At 37.1% G+C, this 19,174-nt stretch overlaps 1 protein-coding gene across 2 annotated transcripts in view; it reads left to right on the top strand.

Moving 5' to 3' along the window:
* Positions 1–19,174, top strand: part of OLFM3 (olfactomedin 3) — a 191,180-nt gene that overhangs the window by 153,392 nt on the left and 18,614 nt on the right. For both annotated transcript variants that reach the window (XM_027058479.2, XM_015073852.3), the window contains exons 3-4: positions 5,472–5,627; positions 10,674–10,893. In XM_027058479.2, the coding sequence (XP_026914280.1) occupies positions 5,472–5,627; positions 10,674–10,893 (376 nt within the window). The remainder of the gene's footprint in view (positions 1–5,471; positions 5,628–10,673; positions 10,894–19,174) is intronic.

The following is a 19,174-nucleotide window of genomic DNA, read 5'->3' as shown; positions in this document are numbered from 1 at the left end:
TATGGTGAGAAACATTCTTAGATACTCTACCCTTATTTTTGTTATTGTTTTTCAATATAGCATTACATACCCATACCTCCCCCCATACAGATTCAGACATCTCTTCTGAACCTGTTGGAAAAAAAAACACAGATTTCTTCTGAAATCAGTTGAGAAAGTTCAAATAAAGTGTTAGAAGGTGGATAATACCCTCTACAGGTCCAAAGTGAAATGTACTCCAGAACTATGATAAAACAGGGAATTAGTGTAGGATGAAGAAGGCAAAAAAATACGACCAAGGAGGTTGACCACAAGCCATCACTGATACGACCACCCCATCTAATATGCAATGTGTTTAATGATTTAAAGAAATTCTAGAAAAATCACACCTTTAAAAAGTCATTGTATCTAATTAACAAAAAACCCCACAAAATTTATTAACAAAATCTAGGTCTCTACAAGTTATGTTTATTAAATTTACCATTTGAGAGTATTATAGGAGGGAATAGTAAAGGGAATAGTATATAGGAGGGAATAGTAATAGTAAATTATGTACATTACTTGGAGTGGGCTGAAGAAGGGAGTAGCACTGATTTGCTGCAATGACCCAAAAAAAAAAAAAAAAAACCATCTGAAATAAGCACTCCTTATTCAGACTGAGCCAGTTTTTCTTATTGACTTCTCTATAGTTTCACAAATATCCAAGGCACCGGATGGAAAACCAGAGCATGAGTTTAGGCTGCCCACTCACCATTAACCAAAGAACTAATTTAGTCACATAATAAGGAAATGTTTTTAAAGATTTATTTATTTGTTTGTTTGTTTGTTTATTTATTTATTTTGAGAGAAAGCGTGCACATGAGAGAAAGAGAATCCCAAGCAGACTCTGCACTGTCAGCGCAGAGCCCAATGCAGGGCTTGAGCTCACAAACTGAACCGTGAGATCATGACCTGAGCTGAAATCGAGCCGGATACTTAACCAACTGAACCACCCAGGTGCCCCTAAGGAAATGTTTTTAACAATAATATTGATAACAGTATTTCCTATATCTGTATCCACTCCATTCAATCCTCACAGCTGAGGAACCTGCCCTTCTAAGTTTACGTAAAAAGAAACTGCTTTTTGAGGTTAAAGAACCTACCAGTGTCACTCAACCAGTGTATTATGGGGGCTTTACCAGATCAGTTCTGTGTTTTCTCAACACCATGCTAGTGTCATCCAGAATGTCACAGGTGGTACCCATATTAATTTAAGCAATGTTCTGTCAAATATTTTTAACCATATCTACATTACTTAATATTTAAAGAATTACAATTGTTTTCCCAATATTTCAGGTCTTAATATGCCCAAACTACAACTGTTCATTTAAAAAAACGTTTGTTAGCAGGGCACAGGTGGCTCCACCAGTTAAGCATCTGAGTCTCGATTTCTGCTCAGGTCATGATGTCACATTTCATGATTTCAAGCCCCATGTGTGGCTCTGTGCTGTCAACTTGGGATTCTTTCTCTGCCCCTCCTCTGTGCTCTCACTCTCTCTCTCTCAAAACAAATTAACATTTTCTTTTTTAAAAGCCTGTTAGCTGGGGCACCTAGGTGGCTCAGTCGGTTAAGCGTCCAACTTTGGCCTGGTCATGCTCTCGTGGTTCACAGGTTCAAGGCCCGCACTGGGCTCTCTGCTGACAGCTCAGAGCCTGGAGCCTGCTTTGGATTCTGTGTCTCCCTCTCTCTCTGCCCCTCCCCCACTCATGCTGGGTGTGTCTGTCAGTCTGTCTCTCTATCTCTCAAAAATAAATAAAAACATTAAATGAATTTTTTTTAAATAATTAAAAAGTTTGTTAGCTGTGTAGCTTCTCTGTACAGTTGGAGATGTCCTGCATGTCTAGGACAGTATCTCCTAAAGTGTGATTTTTGGAATAGGATACCAGTGACATCCTCCTAATAAAATGATTTTACGAAACACTATTCACGATACTTCACTCTTGAAGATTTCTACCACACAGTTTAATACTAAAGGTTCTGTGAAGACCTACAGCAACGAATTTCTATTTAGTTTTGTTAACGTCAAGGCTATCCAAACATACTGAACTGTAGTCTTTTTTTTCCCCCGAGTAATCTCTACCTTAATTATGAATTAGAGTGAAAATTTAAGTTAATTTGTTAAGTTCAGAGAGGCCTCAAACATTTTATTTATAAAAAGATCCAAGATAATTAGTTTCAAAAATTATTAATGAAGGGAGACAATGAGCTTGCTGAACGATGTAGAGAAGGGTCTAAGCACAGGGACACATATGAAAATCTAAACTGTAAAACATCAGAGATAAACAGAGTCAAAGAGGAACCACAGCAGATGGGTCTCCTTTCTACAAGTGTAACTATAGGGATCTAGTATCGGGTATCATCAGGAAATTGATCCTGGGGGTGGGAGGGTCTCTGTAAACAGTGGACAACTAAACATTCCTAGGTATAGTCCTCAGACAAAGCAAAAGACAGCCCAGACCCAAATCCTCTCCAATTGGACAGCTCCGTCTCTATCCATTATCCCAAATGCAGCTCTTATAATTATGCATATTTCTACAATAGAAGGCCACAATTCTCCCAGTGCATTTGCCACAACACAAATAAGTTGAAAATTACCTTACTAGGGCAGAGGCAAGATAAGAGAGGCTGTTTTAATTTTATACAGAATATTTCACTTGCCTATCATTTTCTACTTGTATGGACTCTGCCCAACCCACGGCATTCCTAGGAAAGTATCAGTCATGCCAGTGATGGGCAGCTTCAGAGATGAATGCCATATCCAAATGTGTAGATGGTTTCTTTAATACAAATGGCTTTTCTTTATTCATACATAACTGTAATGAAGTTCAAAATTATTTTGAAAACATTACATTTATCCAAGATGCAGTTACATCTCCAGGTTTCAATGCTGTCTCAGTAATTTTGTGCTCCACTGAAGATTTAAAAGAATGAAGCTTTCTAAGTAGGAATGATAGCAAATTAAGCAATATTTGGGAGTCACGTACTGCTACAGTGTCACAGTGACAGAAGGAAGGAACTTTCCTTAAAATACTAGTAACTGGGGTGCCTGGGTGGCTCAGTTGGTTAAGTGTCCAACTCTTGATTTGGGCTCAGGTCATGATCTCATGGATCGTGAGTTCGAGTTCTGGCATCGGGTTCTGCACTCAGAGTGTGGTACCTGCGTGGGATTCTCCCTCTCTCTCCACCCCACCCCCACTCATGAGCTCTCACGCACTGTGCATGCTCTTTCTCTCAAATAAATTTAAAAAATACTAATTACTTATTACAAGTATTGGAAGCATAAGATAATTTTAACCAACAGGTATTTATTGAACAATTATTCTGTGCCTGGTTCTGTGTAGGGTGTTGGGAATAAAAAGTATGAATAAGATGCAGCTTCTAACCTTTGGAGCTCACAGAAGGGCAGTCACTTCTGTGCTCCCACCCAATATATATTACACAATTAGTTTTAATATAAGCTAGACTATCACATGTCTTGAGAAGACAGGATTTATCAAGAGCAGTACTATGGATCAAAACAGCAGAAAAAAAAAACAGGAAAAGATAACCTTCTTTAAAAAGAAAAATAGAGGAAGTATGCAAGCCAAGGCAGCAGAATGCTCTGCCTTCTTGGAATGTTCCAAGCTGAGGAATGTACCAACAATGGGCTCTTCATAGCTAGCTAGTCCACTGAGCTTTGTGACATACCTGATGACAAAAATTGTGTCTGAATAAATCACTCCTTCCTTATTTTCAACTCACAATTGTTGCAATGAAAAAATTTTTTTACTTATTGCATAATACATATTTAAAAATAAATAGAATAGAATAATGCATAAAAATCTATGAAACAAAGTAAAATTCATCTCAAAGTCCACCACAATTTTTTTTGGTGCTTTCATGTTTCCATTTCATAAAAATAAAACATATAATTCTAGGCAGATTTATATATATTCTGTTTAACAGGGACTCCTTTCTACAATATTTATTACTTCTCCTCTTACCCACATTTCACAGAAAACTAACAACCCAGGGGTGCCTGGGTGGCTCAGTCAGTTAAGCATTCAACTCTTGATTTCAGCGCAGGTCATGATCTCACGGTTCGTGAGATCTAACCCTGCATTGGGCTCTGCACCGTCAGTGTGGAGATTCTTTCTGTGTGCCTTCCCTGCTCACTCACTCTCTAACTAAATAACATTAAAAAAGGAAAACAACCCAGTATGTATTCTTCTAATCTTTAATACCTTTCTCCACCATGATTTTTTGCTCATATGCCCCATTTTCTTTTTTTTATTATATGAATTTTTTTGTCAAATTAGTTTCCATACAACACACAGTGCTCATCCCAAAAGATGCCCTCTTCAACACCCATCACCTACTGCCCCATTTTCTTTTATGTGTATGTTACACACACACACACACACACACACACACACACACACACACACAAGCTCTTCTCACTTTTCTCATGGAAATTTCTCCATGTTGAGCAAAATTTAATAAACACAGGAATCACTTGGGGATTCTGATAAAATGCAGATTCTGACTCAGTAGCTGTGGCATAGGCCCCAAAATTCTATATTTTTAAGTTTCCCAAGTGATGTCAAACTTGTTCTGTACACAATACTTTGAGTACCAAGATATAAAAATCTAGTCTATCCTTTAAAAGAGCGTATTCATACTCTATTCCACAATTCATCCAACAGCTCTCCAACTATTAGAGGTTTTCACTTTGTTTTGAGGTTTTTGCTGACACAAAAATTAGAGCATGTTTCTTTCCTCATTTTTATAGGTCATCCATTTCCTACTTCTACATAGCCTAGGGCCCAATAAACCTAACAAGGTACCATCAGCTTAATCTGTGTTTACTGCCTGCCTACCTACCAACCATTTGACAGAGCTGCTGTTTTCCAGGTCTCTTAAACAGTATGCTCTCCAAGCTTGGAGGTGTCCCAGCATTGCCACCATGCTTCTCAGTCAATTCAATCTCATCGTTGGGAGAACTTAGGATGTCAAAGAAACCATACAGGAATGAATGTGTTCTAATTCTGTTGGACATGTCACTATCATCCACAGTTGCTAAACATCCCACATCTTGAAGAAATCAGAGTTAGTACTTATAGAAACAAATTATTTTAACATTTAATGGCTTGGGACATCATAAGCTCGCAAAGTCCTAGAATGAAAATTCCGTATTTCAAATTTACTTTTCTGATTAAATTCTTATTTGAAGTTATTTATTTCTCTCTAATCCTAGGATGTCAATTTTATTATTATTTCTTGCCTCAGTTTAATTTTCCCTTGCTGAGTTTTTTGAATGGTTATCATAAAGAATTGTCTTGAAAACCTATCATGTGGGGATACAAATACAGATTTGGCAATTATAGTTCTTTGTCATTTTGGCTACTTCAGTAGTGATTGCATATACCTGTAAATAGACAATAATGTATAGTCAAATGTTCTCGTTTAACAGGTTCAGAACATGTCCCAGTCTATTGAAGTCTTAAACTTGAGAACTCAGAGAGATTTCCAGTATGTTCTAAAAATGGAAACCCAAATGAAAGGGCTGAAGGCCAAGTTTCGGCAGATTGAAGATGATCGGAAGACACTAATGACCAAGCATTTTCAAGTAGGTTTGACTTCTGCAATCTTGTCAATCCAAATCAGACACTGAGTGCAATGGACAGCCAGCATGGCAATCAGCTAGAAATAACTGTGCATCTGCCTATATGTGCAAGGTTAAAGACTCACTGGGGACATCAATCATCTCTCCACTGAAACTGACCATTAGCTGGTAGGAATGCATAGAAGACTTGCTATAAAAAGAGCATAATCCTCCTAGAGTTTGGTGGAGTTTCTGGATAGATTTACAGGCCATTCAATATCTAAGACAAGGGGAAATCTCAAGGAAAATAACTAAATTTATCAAAGTTTTTTTCTGATGACTTACTGCCCTGCTAATATGAGGAGACAGAGAATATAAATTATTAACAGAGGCAACAATACCATTATTAATATCATACAAAAATAAAGAGGGCTGTTTCCTAATTTTATACAAAGTCTTCTCTTAGACTTTAAAGTTATTTTTGGCAATTATCCGGAAACACTGAAAATAGAGGAATAGTGTTTTTAAGCATGCTATGTGGACTTTTCATACCTATGTGTGACAGTGCCATAGATTTTAAGAATCTGACTATGATACTACCATTTGAATCTCTATTAAAACAAATTATCTGCCTCCAAAGGGATAGCACATCATTTATAGGACATCCTGTGGTTTTATAAACATAATGGTTTGTTTTCCCTCCCTTCTGTCATGAGTGAGATTCACTGCTGATGGTGAGGGAGTGGGCCTGAGTTTAAGCATCAGAAGTGCTTTTCACACAGAATCTTGAGGGCAGGGAGCTAGGATGTAACAGGATCTCTGCACAGCACATTTTGATATGGCAGATGTTTTCATGGCTGTGTAATTGTCTTCATTGGTGCTCAGGAGACTGAGTGCTCAGGAGCATTGGTGCATAGGGATGTACAGGAAGCAGTTTCTTCACTGAATCAGTTTTAAAGTTATACTAGAGAGGGGTGCCTGGGTGGCTCCGTCAGTTAAGCGTCCAACTTGGGCTCAGGTCATGATCTCCTGGTTCCTGAGTTCGAGCCCTGGTTCAGGCTCTGTGCTGACAGCTCGGAGCCTGCAGCCTGCTTCGGATTCTGTGTCTCCCTCTCTCTCTACCCATCACCTGCTCACTCTGTCTCTCTCTCAAAAATAAATAATAAACATACATAAATACATAAAGTTTTACCAGAGAGGTACAACAGAAGGAACAGAGGAGTAAGAAAGTTGAGGGTACTGACAGGAGATGAGGCTCAAGTGATGAATCATGAAGTTTAAATTGAAAAACAAAGCTAGTAGGTTAAGAAATTAGAATTAGAGCAAGACTTAGAAGATACAATAAAGGTAAACACAATTGGAAATGAGAGAATGAGTGAACTGGATGAGTCCAGAATTTATGGGGGAATGGTAAACAGCAAAAAATAAAAAAAATAAAACAAAAAATAAGGCTGAGGAGCAAATAAGTTAATGCTAACCAATATTTATTGAGCATGCACTGTGTACAAGGCAGTGCTGGGCCCTCTGCTGGATATATAAGGATCTCTCTTCTATAAAATACAACTAAAACAAGGCACATGAAATTGACAGCAAATAGAAGCATAAATATTATTTAGCAGCACAAAGAGTAATTTTATTTAATTTCATTTAGAGAACATCGGGGAAAAGTTATAAAATTTGGCAATTTTTAAGAAAGCAGTTTGGACCAGTCCCCCCCCAACACACACACCAAACAAACAACCACCTGAATCACAGAGGATATGAAAAAAACAGAAGATCAGAAGATTCTCAGTGTTCAGGGTTAGGGTGTAGACTGTGGAGGGGTAATATGAGCCCAATGCCAAGGCCATCAACAAAGCAGGAAATGGTAAGCTGGCACTGACAGCATAGGGGGAGCACTCCCAGAAAGGAAGAAGGACACAAGGAGAGGTGCTCAGGGTGTCGGGCGCGGAGTAAAAATTATTCAAGCTCAGATGGACAGTGCCGAACTCTGCGATGCCAAGGGGCAGTTTTAGGATGCCAGGCCTGGCAGGGTTGGAAGCGGGATGAAACATGTGCATCTGTGGGAACTCTTGAAAGAACATCGAAACAGAAAGATACAAAGCTGAGACAAAGTCAAGGCAATAATTGGCCTTTTCTAGAAGTTTGCCTAGTAGCAGGCAGGCTGCCGAGTAAGAAAACTTAATTTTCAGGCAGCACCATATGAAGTAATGATTTTGATTTTACATGTAATCCAAGTAGATAGTTGAGTTATACGCAAAAATCCAAATAGCAATCTTATTATTTTTCTGAAGAATTATATTCAACAGTTTTGACAAACCTAAATACATAGTAACTAATTTAATCCTCTCAACAATACTATAAAGTAGGTTCTATATTTATCTCCATCATTCAGATGAAGAACCTGATGTAATTTTTTTCAGCCTTGTATATCTAACATGCATCAGAACCACAAAGTCCAGCTCTAGAGGTAAACCTCCTAATGCCAGTGCTGTATTGCCTCTGAGTAGATTACAGATGAAATTTAATGATAATAATGACATGCTCAATGTGTTTGCTGAATTTATGTATTCCCTGAGCCTGACGGCTCAGTCAGATTTATATATCCAGTCAGATTTGGCACTATGTGCTGAGGTGCCATATTTGAGAAGAAGAACTAGAACATTCCAAAAGTCACTTTAACATCAAAGAATCCTTTTAGACCGAAGAAAATCTTCCTCTGGTAAACTATTTTCAACTTATCAAAAATACTGAGATTTTGTCTTCTATACTTCTTTGAGAGAGAGCATGAGTGGGGTAGAGATGTGGAAGGAGAATGCATGAGTGAGAGAGAGAGAGAGAGAGAGAGAGAGAATGAGAATGAGAATATCTTAAGCAGGTTCCTCAGTCAGCGCAGAGCCCAATGCAGGGCTCAATCCCACCACTCTGGAATCATAACCTGAGCTGAGCTTAAATCAAGTGTCTGACACTCAACTGACGAAGCCACCCAGACACCCTCTTCTATACTGTTTAAGACGGAAATCTTGTTGTAGGTATCATACTTGAGACTATCATTCTTATATGAAGAGATCACGGTTGGGCAAAATAGTCTGGCTACAACCTTTGCTACTGTAAGAACAACACAGCAGAAGGTGAAATTCTCGAAGAAATTAATAAGTAAAGATCTATGCTATTCTCCTTTAACCTTTTAAGTATTTGACATGTATATTGGTCAAACTTTCCACTGTTCCCTGACTAGCATCCAGGATTTCAAAACTCATTACCAATAATCCAATTATGAATTTTTGAAAAGATCCAAAAAAATACAATTACCTAGTTTTATTTTGTTTGTTTGTTTGTTTTGGTTCAGGGGGAAGAAAAAGTCACCAAAATTGTGACACTGAATTGCTCTCTTTTCAGTATTCCCACAGTGTAACATAAAACTCTTCATAGTAACTGTTGCTATAATATGCAGCAAAGGCTACCAACAGAACTCTTATTAAAATCATAATGAAGCAATTGTGTTTTTCTTTAGGGATGCCACAGAATGCTCAGACTAATAAGTTTATTTCAAAATGAGCCACCAAAATGAGTAAAGCTATGCAATTCCACCTTTTCATTGTGATATTTATGAAATCTTTCTCATTATTAAGACTTTGTCCCTCCCACTCAACATGGGCATATATACAAATTCAAAAAATTCTGAGCTTACGGAACGAGTGGAAATTTCCCCACAAGAAACCTAAGCCCATAAATCAGGGCAGCAACGGGAGCTCCTGCTATTTTAATGCGTTTATAGTAATAACATCTTCCAAATGTAATTTTAAAATGCAATTTTCAACTCCTTAAATTAGTTAGTGTACAACATGGTTCCTGACAGCACGTATGGATTATTCTCAAATGATCCTCACAGTGACAGCTCTTTCCACAAATGAGACCATCTGTAAAAAAACTCACAACTGAATCACACTCATGAAATATTTTCACTGACCACCACCACCAAATGAAAGGGAAAGAAGAAAAGGTGACACACCTAGAACTTGAAAGTAAAAACTGCAGGTGGGGCTCAGTTCCATGATGCTAGGAATGAGAGACACCATGTTGCCAAATATGCTTCTTGTTCTCCAGATGAAAACCAACTTTGCAGTTTCGAACAACTCTGTACGACTAGGTCCTGTGTTACATAAACTGTGAGCACTTTGGTCCCTGAAAGAGTTAAGAGAGTTAATTCACTCCCTGGGTAAGCAACTCTGCCTTCCTTAAAGAGCTCTAAATTATCTATGCTAAGGCAAATGGAGTCAGAGTGTGGGTAATAATTCAAAATGGTAAACAGCAACATGCATTTCTTTGAGATTTGAGAAGCTTTTCATGATTTATTATGCTTGCTGAACTTACCTTCCTAATGATACTGTGGTAAGATGGATATTAAGAAGCGTGAGGAATATCTGAGCACTCTGGAAGGAGATGGAAACATTCTAAGTGTTACAGAAAAGCTGTTGTTCTAGGATCCAAAATTTCTTCTAAGTACCCCCATAACAGAGATAATCATTGGGTAATTAGAGTTGACATAGGATATTTGACCTGTTTCTGGTAATTCATAATCGAAGATGGATCCTGATTTTATTTGCTAAACAAATACTGCATTGTTCGTTTTATAAAATGCTCCTAGAAAGTGAAATAACACAAACTCTTAAATGCTACTGTAAGAAGTTTTTGTAATTATGATAAGGATCAATTTCATAAAAAAGCACCTAACCATTTAAAGAGAGGTTCTAGTACTGAGATAAATGGATTTACTACTAATGATCACAGTAGCCACTTACATTTTCATAGTACTTAATTTCAACCAAAAATCAGTACAATTTTGATCTACTTTGATATACAAATATTGAATCATTATGTTGTATACCTGAAACTAATGTAACGTTACATCCTGATTATACATCAGTAAAATTTTTCTTCTAATTTTCAAAAAAAAAAAAAGGAATTTTAAATCTGTTTTAATAATCCCCTTTAGGTATCCTATTAAAAAGAATGTACCTGCTTGATCTGTTTAAATGACTCTCAAAAACAGCTGCCTGCTTTTTGCAGGAGTTGAAAGAGAAGATGGATGAACTCCTGCCCTTGATCCCAGTCCTAGAACAGTACAAAACAGATGCCAAGTTAATCACCCAGTTTAAAGAGGAAATCCGGAATCTGTCTGCTGTCCTCACTGGGATTCAAGAGGAAATAGGTGCCTATGACTACGAGGAACTGCACCAGAGGGTGCTTAGCCTCGAGACCAGGCTTCGTGACTGCATGAAAAAGCTGAGTGAGTACAACAACATGTTGTGTTTTTAAGTGGTTTCAATGAAAACTGCATTCCTACGCTCTGCAAATAGTCATGAATACCTATTACAGGGAAACCGATGCCTGCTTTCTAAGTGTAAAGTAAGTATTCCTCAATGACTTAAGCATGCCTATGGAATCAGTATTATTTAAAGGTTGCCTAATTTTCAGAGCACCCTGTTACCATTTGGTGACTTGAAATAACACAATTCTATTGGCTATGTGATAATATGGGATGGTCAATCATTGCTTGACTAGAGGGGAGGAGAGGCCTTTTTGGTAGTGGAGAAAGTTAGAGGCTAGGAAAAAAGTTACCCTGGGACCAAATATGAAACAGCAGTGATTAAATCAAACAAAAGCAATTCCTCTATTATAGACAGTGGCCATCATTTGGCTGTTCTGATCCACACAAGAAATAAAAGGGAGACACTTACTCAAATACATATTCACTACTTTGCAAAGGGCCAAGCATGTAACATGAGATATGGGCTCTAGCTCTTGACTCCTAACGGTTCAACCTGGTCTAAATTCACAAACTCTTCCATTTTATTCATGAGGTAGTAATTTTTCAGACGAAATCATCCTGGGACTAGTCTCTAACTTAATGCAAAATAAATATGTGGACACAAATTGAATAAAGAGGAATTATTAAGTTCCTTTAGGAATATTATTTTAATTGCCGACATGAAGTAACATGACAAAGAGGGCAAGTCAATGACCACAGGAAAGTATTCTCCAAAAGGAAAGAAAAACTTTTCTCAAATAGAAAATAAACTAAAAAGAGGAGTAAAGAATTTGGAAAAGATCATCAATTTCTATTAAAGACACCTCCAGAGAATAAATGTAAACATTTGAAATTTGAATGGCTGACAAATATTTTAACAACTGTTTTACAAATGCAATTCAAATGAAAAAAAGAGTGAAGGTATAAAAAGTTGCATTCAGTACAGTTAAAAATGTGGGGAGTCACCACATTAGAGGCCCCACTACCATTATCCCAGGGTTTCCAAGAGATTCCAACAAAATTACTCAGAAGGCAATTAACGTAAGCCCTAAAGCGTAACACAGGAACCCTCAGATCTTTATTCCTCATCAGTCAAGGCCCACTTTTTCACCTTAACTAGTTTACTAACAATCATGACTCCAGTGGATTCCATGACTCCCATTCTTGCACCCCTTCACACATTGTTCACATTATTGCCAAAAGGATTTTTTGAAGCCTCAATCTGAACTTACCTTGCACTGCGGAAAATCTCCTAGACTCCCTTACATCCTGTGATACAGTCCACCGCTTATGCGGCCCTCCCTACTTCTCCCACCTTACGTCCTGCCACTCCTCCCCTCACACGCTACATCCCAGTCATGTGTGTTCTCTACTTTCTCATTGCAGGGAGCTGTTGTGATGCTGTCCCTTCTCCTGAAAAATTTTTCCCCCTGCTTATCCTTTCTGTGTCAACACACTTGCCATATGAGACAAACTCCCATTCGTTCTTCCGGTCTCAGTTTAAATGTCATGTCTTGCCACACTCCCTCACTGCTCTCCCGATGTATACCATGTGCCCCAGCTAGGTGCTCCCAGACCCTGATAGGTCACCAATGATGGCACTTTTCATGCTTCATTATCATTGCATGTGTAACTGGATGGCTATCTTCCTTGATTTTTGTTCCATGGGAACAAGAACAATGTCTATGATACTCGCTCTAAATCGCATATTCCCCGATGCCTAGAAAACTGCCTAACAAAGAAAAATTCCTCAATGAGTATTTGCTGAATAAATTAATCCTACAAGGAGTCATATAGTAACAATTTATAAATTTCAAAGAATAGATATTAGCTATTTCAAGTCTTATTTGGAAAAAAAAAGCTTTCTTAGCCACATATTTCAATCAGGTGGTATAGGACTCACTAAGACTAAGCTAAGCAAAAGTTATTTGACGTATCACTTAAATATTTCCTTATATGTTGTTCTTTAATAATTGTTATGAAGTTTACTGCTAATATACACTAGGTAAATATTACTGACATAAGTGAATTCTGCTATATATTTTTTAATGTTTATTTATTTATTTTGGGAAGGGGGAAGGGAAGAAAGAGGGATAGAATCCCAAGCAGGCTCCACACTGTCAGCACAGAGCCTGAGGCGGGGCTCAAACTCATAAACCCCGAGATAATTACCTGAGCCAAAATCAAGTCAGACACTTAACCGACTGAGCCACCCAAGCGCCCCAAGTTGTATTTTATTTTTAAATCATGAAATACCTTTGGCTCACTGTACATGTTACATAGTTTGCCAGATGAAGTCTCCACCAAACTAGGTAAGAAGAAAATCTCAAGGCAAGACTTGAGTGCCCTCAATATCTAAGTTACTTTGGGGGTTACAAAAAATATCCAGATGCATTTTTATTAGCTCAGAAAATATTTGATTAAAGATTTTCTGGGGGCACTGGGTGGCTCAGTTGGTTAAGCGTCCGACTTTGGCTCAGGTCATGATCTCACAATTCATGGGTTGGAACCCCACACCAGGCTCTATGCTGACAGCTCACAGCCTGTTTCAGATTCTGTGTCTCCCTCTCTCTCTGCCCCTCCCCTGTTCATGCTGTGTCTCTGTCTTAAAAATAAACATTTAAAAAAATTTTTAATTAAAAAAATATCTATTTTCTGTAAATGACAGTGCATAGGATTGGTCTGTGTAGGGCTTTACTTGTTTTAGAAGAGGACTGGTTGTTACAGATGAATCGCTCTAGAGCCTGAGAATCAATTCACTTGGTTGTTCCTAGCATCTCACAATAAACCAAAGCCATCAACTTTGTATACTGACACCAGTTATCTGCTAAGTATACATGCAGTCAACTAAAAGGACAGGCAATAGAATAGTTCTAGCTAGTAAACACCTTGAACCTTAAAGGGTGCCAGTCAGGTTTTTGAGGGACTGACTGGCATGGAATATTCTTGGAATGTATTCAATTTTAGAAATGAATTTCACTTCTAACATACATTCTGAGTTGACTCAGCTGGAAATAATGTCTACCACAGTTAGGAAATGAAATCTACACAACTCTCAGCTCTTTCATAATTCTGCTTGTTTTTTAGTCTACACATAACTCCTACACACAGCCTCCTTCAATATTGAAAATGATATTTGGGAAAAATGGTTTTGATTTAAGTGGACACAAATTCATCCTATTTCTCCTTACTGAACCATGGATAATGTTTCTATGGTGTCCTTAAACCTTAGGACTGCAATCCACAATATATAGATTTTTTTTTTTAACAACAAAGGTTCTTTTTATTAGTTTTCCTTCATAAACAACAAAGTTGAAAGAATGTGACTGTCAAATTAACTGCATTAACTAGTTAATATTTTAACTAATCAAAAACAAAATCTAGCAACTAATACAAATATTAGACACCAGTAAACAGTATTCAACTTTCTTAATGAGATGGTTGCTGTTTGAATTAATTGATATGACCTTACAAGAGACTGGAAGCAATTTTCAGATGTTATAAACTCTTTCCTGGATTATTAGCAGCCCTCAGATCCCTACTTACCTAGTAGAGAGACCAGTGGCTCAAACAATGACTGTAAGTCATTTATGCTTTTTTTCCCAAGAACTGGGTACTTTTCTATGTCACACCATTTTTATGTCCAATAGCAAACCTACCTACTGAGAGTATCCTAAGCAATGAGGATATTTATGATATTTATCAACTGGATCATAATAGTTAATTACAAAGCAAAAAACATGTTCAGGTAGAGACAGACAGCCCTAATGCTATGAGGTATGAAGTCACATGGTCCCTGAAAAATTAAGTAATCTTCATATTGTCCATTTAAAAATTATTCCAGTTTGAAAGGAAGTATCTCATACATCTATTTCCAGAAGAAAAACAAACATGATTGTGAGTGGTGTCTTAAGATCTAGTTTGATTAATACTACTTAGTATTTATACTTGCTGGAAATTAATAAAGATTGGATCAAAGGACCTTTTAACACCATGCCTACTATCAACTCATAACTAAATGCCCAATTATCAACATATCAGATCACATTGACTCAGAAAACAGGTCTTAACATCAGGACCATTAACAGGACATGTAAAGAAAAAACAAACATCAGGGATTCAGTGTTCGAAAAGCATCTAAAATCCAGTTGCTTTTGGATCTGCAGTGGGACATTGGATAATTATAGTATCCTCAATATAGTAAGAAGAGCAGGAAGGCTCATCCATCAGCGGCATCTTCATTCTTCACAAAAGCCTTTCAACACAAACAACCAATTAGCAGAGGGCAGAAATGGATTGGAGAAACAGAATAAAATTTCAACAATGATGAATGCATTTCCACTCACCTTTTCAATGAATTTGCTTTTAGGGAAAATGTCACACTGTAGATCACATAAATTTTAAGATACTAAAAGACAAACTAGCTTCATTGCCTGCAAGGTCTAAGTTACTCTTAAATAGTAAATAAGGTGCTGAAGGAATCACAAGTCATTGAGAGCACTAGGATACCATTCAGCTTATTACTACTAGAGAGTTAAAGTTTTGGAGAAAGTAGAAATTACGGGGGGAGGGGAGGGCTTCAACAGTAATGCACTCTAGGGGCCTGAATGAAGTAATGTTCTTTCTTAAGCACTTAATTTTCTCCTATGAGAGACTGAATAAAGTCCCCTGTGCTTAATCTTATAAGTATCCCATTCTTAGACATGCAAAGTATAATTATACGCATGTGAGAATCTGATGGAAAAAGCACACCTAAAGCTCACACACACACCCTGAGATCATCAACAGGTGTTTAATGTGGATTATAATCAGTTCTCTGCCCCCCTACTCCCTCAAGTTAGTTCTACTTTAGGGCAATGGTGTGGTGCCATCTAGTGAAGCACAGGATGCCATCTTTCTATTAACACTAACAGTTTTGAGGCTTCACGTTCAACAGAAATATCCATAGCACTCAAAACTTTAGGTCACAAATAATGACATTTGGTTACTGTCTTTGCCATGTTTATGTCAAATTAAATTTTAAAAGGGAAACCAAATTGTCTATGTGTCAATAGTCTTATTTGCTCATTCAGCAAGTATCTATTGACTCTCCGATATGTGCTGCTACTTTGGTAGGTATTTGGTGATACAAAGATGAGAGGCAGACTGTCTCCCTCTACAGTCAAGAAGCCTGCATTTCAGTGGCGACAAGGAGCACAGAAGTAGCTCACTACAGCAGTACTGAGAGATACTGCTTGACTAGCAGTATGGCCAGCTGTTCTACATGTTTTAAGTCTAACTGCTGCAAAAACTCTGGGTTAGGCAGTATTACTGGCAATTTATACTCAGTTTAAATTATTTTACCAAAAGTGCATGTTAGAGGCAACATATTTAAATCCAAGCCCTTCTGAGTTCAAAGGCAGATTTCTTCCCCAGCTTTCTTCCTTGATGTAGAAAGCAAGGAGCCAGAGAGTCCTTTTTCATTCTTCCCTAAACCTCACCTACATACACTCACACATCATTCCTCTCTCCAACCAATCTCTCAAAAACACCTCTTTCCTGCTTCCTCACTTCTACCACCCTAATCCAGACAGGCCTTCCTCATGCTCTCAGTTGCATTGCCACAATGGCGTCCTACCCACTCCCCTTTACCTGAAGTTATTCCCTCTCCACCACAGTAGGTGTTCAGAGTAGTCTTTTCCAAATGCAAATCTCGTCATATTACACCTATGTTTAAATGATTTTCTTTAAAAATTAAATCCAAATAGCTTTTCATGGTCTGTCTTGATGACATGGCTTCTGCCTAACTCTCTAGCCCTTTTCTCACAAGTTTTCCCCATGTATTCACTGTAAGTTTTAACCATCCCAATCTTTCAGTTCCTCAGTCATGCGTGCTTTCTTATCTGGACACTGACCTTCTTCTCCCCTTTCATGGAATGCTCTTCCACTTTACCTATCCAAATTCTAATGATTTTGCATTTTACACGAGGCACCAACTTTTCTGTGGAGCCCTCTCCGACTTCTCCTTTATGTGGCTGGATTCTCCTGGCATAGTCTTCCACATTCCCCTGCCCCACTTCTCATGAAACTTGGAAATTTTCTGAAAAATGTGCCATTTTTTAAAATTTTTTAAATCTTTACCGCCTTAAAGACAAGTTGTCCTTTCTCTGAGAGGTCAGGGGCCATCTAGGTCTTATTCCAGCTGAATAAAGTATCATAAAACACCCATAACATAATGGGTAAAAATTAGTGTCTACAGAGAGTTTGAGAGCAAATATTTTCAAAGCAAAAAGCTTTATGTTACTTTCGACAAATAAATGAAGATATGTCAAATATATAAAACATCTGTATCTTTTACAAAACCAAAAATCTTTTGGGGAAAAAAAGACAACAAAAGCACATCCTTTTTTCACCTTTGTTTCTGTTGCCATCTGTTCTTTCTTCATGGCAATGCAACATTTCACATAGAACACATGAAACTGTGTTCTACCTAGCAATTAAAACAAGTGACATTGAAAATCTCAGTGAAAGCAGGAATTAACAGAAAAGTCAAACTGTGAGATTTAACTTGGAAATCTAATAGGGGAAATTAACAAAAATAATCCCATGAATTAAACTGAGATCTTCAAATGAGTCATTCACCAAGGACAGCCCTACACTCCCTAAAATTCTAGATTGTAACACAGAATGCAGTTGCTTCTACCCATGTACTTGGTGATGACACATTCTTCCAGAATCCCAGAACCTAGTTATTTTAGCACATTTTTGGGTGATAGGTATATTTTACCATAAACTTTATTATTTATCTTCCTTTTTATGTCCTACATTGCCCTAAATTATAACTAGATTATAAGATGTTCAAGGATATAAAAATTGTGCTTTCAGAGGCAAGCATCAACTGCCAATTTATTTGGGATTTCATAATACAATTAGTTCTTCATTCAATCTGGATGTTACATAGACTTCTCCTTAAACCTATGTTCATAGTATAAGCTCTCTTCCACAAAAAGTTGACACAATTTTAAAAATATTTCGTGAAACAAATCAAGACAAATAAAATGGTCACTTTCCTCAACTACCTATTGAGTATATTTATCATTATACAGAATCAAACACATGCATAAACGTCAATTATAATTAATAAGTTTAAAACTGTTAATTTTGGAAAAGTGAAAGTATTTAGAAATATATTACTCTTAATCTTTTTTACTAGACACCACTGAAAATTCATTCTAGTGCTGTCTCCGATACTACATCGATTATATCCATCATGATCACCACCTTTCTCTCAGCAGTATAAGGGTAGGATTAAATATGCAAATAAAAGTTTAAGTAATACACACAGATTTTACTATACTTTACTGAATTCACTATGTAAAGTAGGGACACACTTATTTTAAGTAGCTTTAATAGACTTTAAAGATCAAATCATATCCACTACTTGCTAAATGAGTTCCCCAATGGCCTTACGTAAAAAGAAACAACATAATGTCATAAATATATTCACTACTCCATTTAATTTATTTACATGGGCATAGCCTTAGGATTTAAATCCAGAAACTGTTAGTCCAGGATATTAAAAATACAATTATATATTAAAGAAATAAACAAAAGACAGATGGTTTTTATGCTTCGTTGATCCAAACAACAGATCTGCTGAATCCCAAATGATAGCTTTCCCCAAGCCACTGATTGATAAATACGGATCGCAACTGATTATAAAAAGTTTAAGATCTACAAGTCATCGGAAAATAAAATAGTCACTTTCCTCAGTTATTTGCATATTTTGTGAACATACATAACCATACACATGCAATATATTACAAAATGCTAATATTTTCATGTGTCTCACTGTAGACGGAGAAGCACAGCAGGATAAAAATCAGTGAAGCAAAACTCTTCACTTCCTTCTTTGCCATCCACTTTTGCAGGAACATTTGTCTTCCAGGCATTTGGGGAAATTATCCTTTCTGTCTGGCTTTGTCCTCATAAAAAGTGAGAATGAAATAAGAAAGATAATGATTTATTTGAACAAAAACTAGTCTATGGGAGCCAAGAACTAGAAATGACTTCTATTGTTTATTTTACTTTTACAATTTCTGCACTCTATCAGAATCTGAAAATACCTTTGTTTACATAACACTAAGATCCATAAAATTATATCTAAAAAACCAGCCCTTGTTTATAAATTCCTGAACCTTAAGTTTTGGATGAATTTTAGCTTGGAATCAAGTAACTATTTGGAAGATAAACTTCAACTGGAAAGAAATCAACAGTGAGA

The sequence above is a fragment of the Acinonyx jubatus genome, chromosome C1 (genome assembly GCF_027475565.1).
Source record: "Acinonyx jubatus isolate Ajub_Pintada_27869175 chromosome C1, VMU_Ajub_asm_v1.0, whole genome shotgun sequence".
Lineage (NCBI taxonomy): Eukaryota > Metazoa > Chordata > Mammalia > Carnivora > Felidae > Acinonyx > Acinonyx jubatus.
Note: the sequence above shows the minus strand (reverse complement) of the source record. Positions and strands in the feature narration are given on the sequence as shown.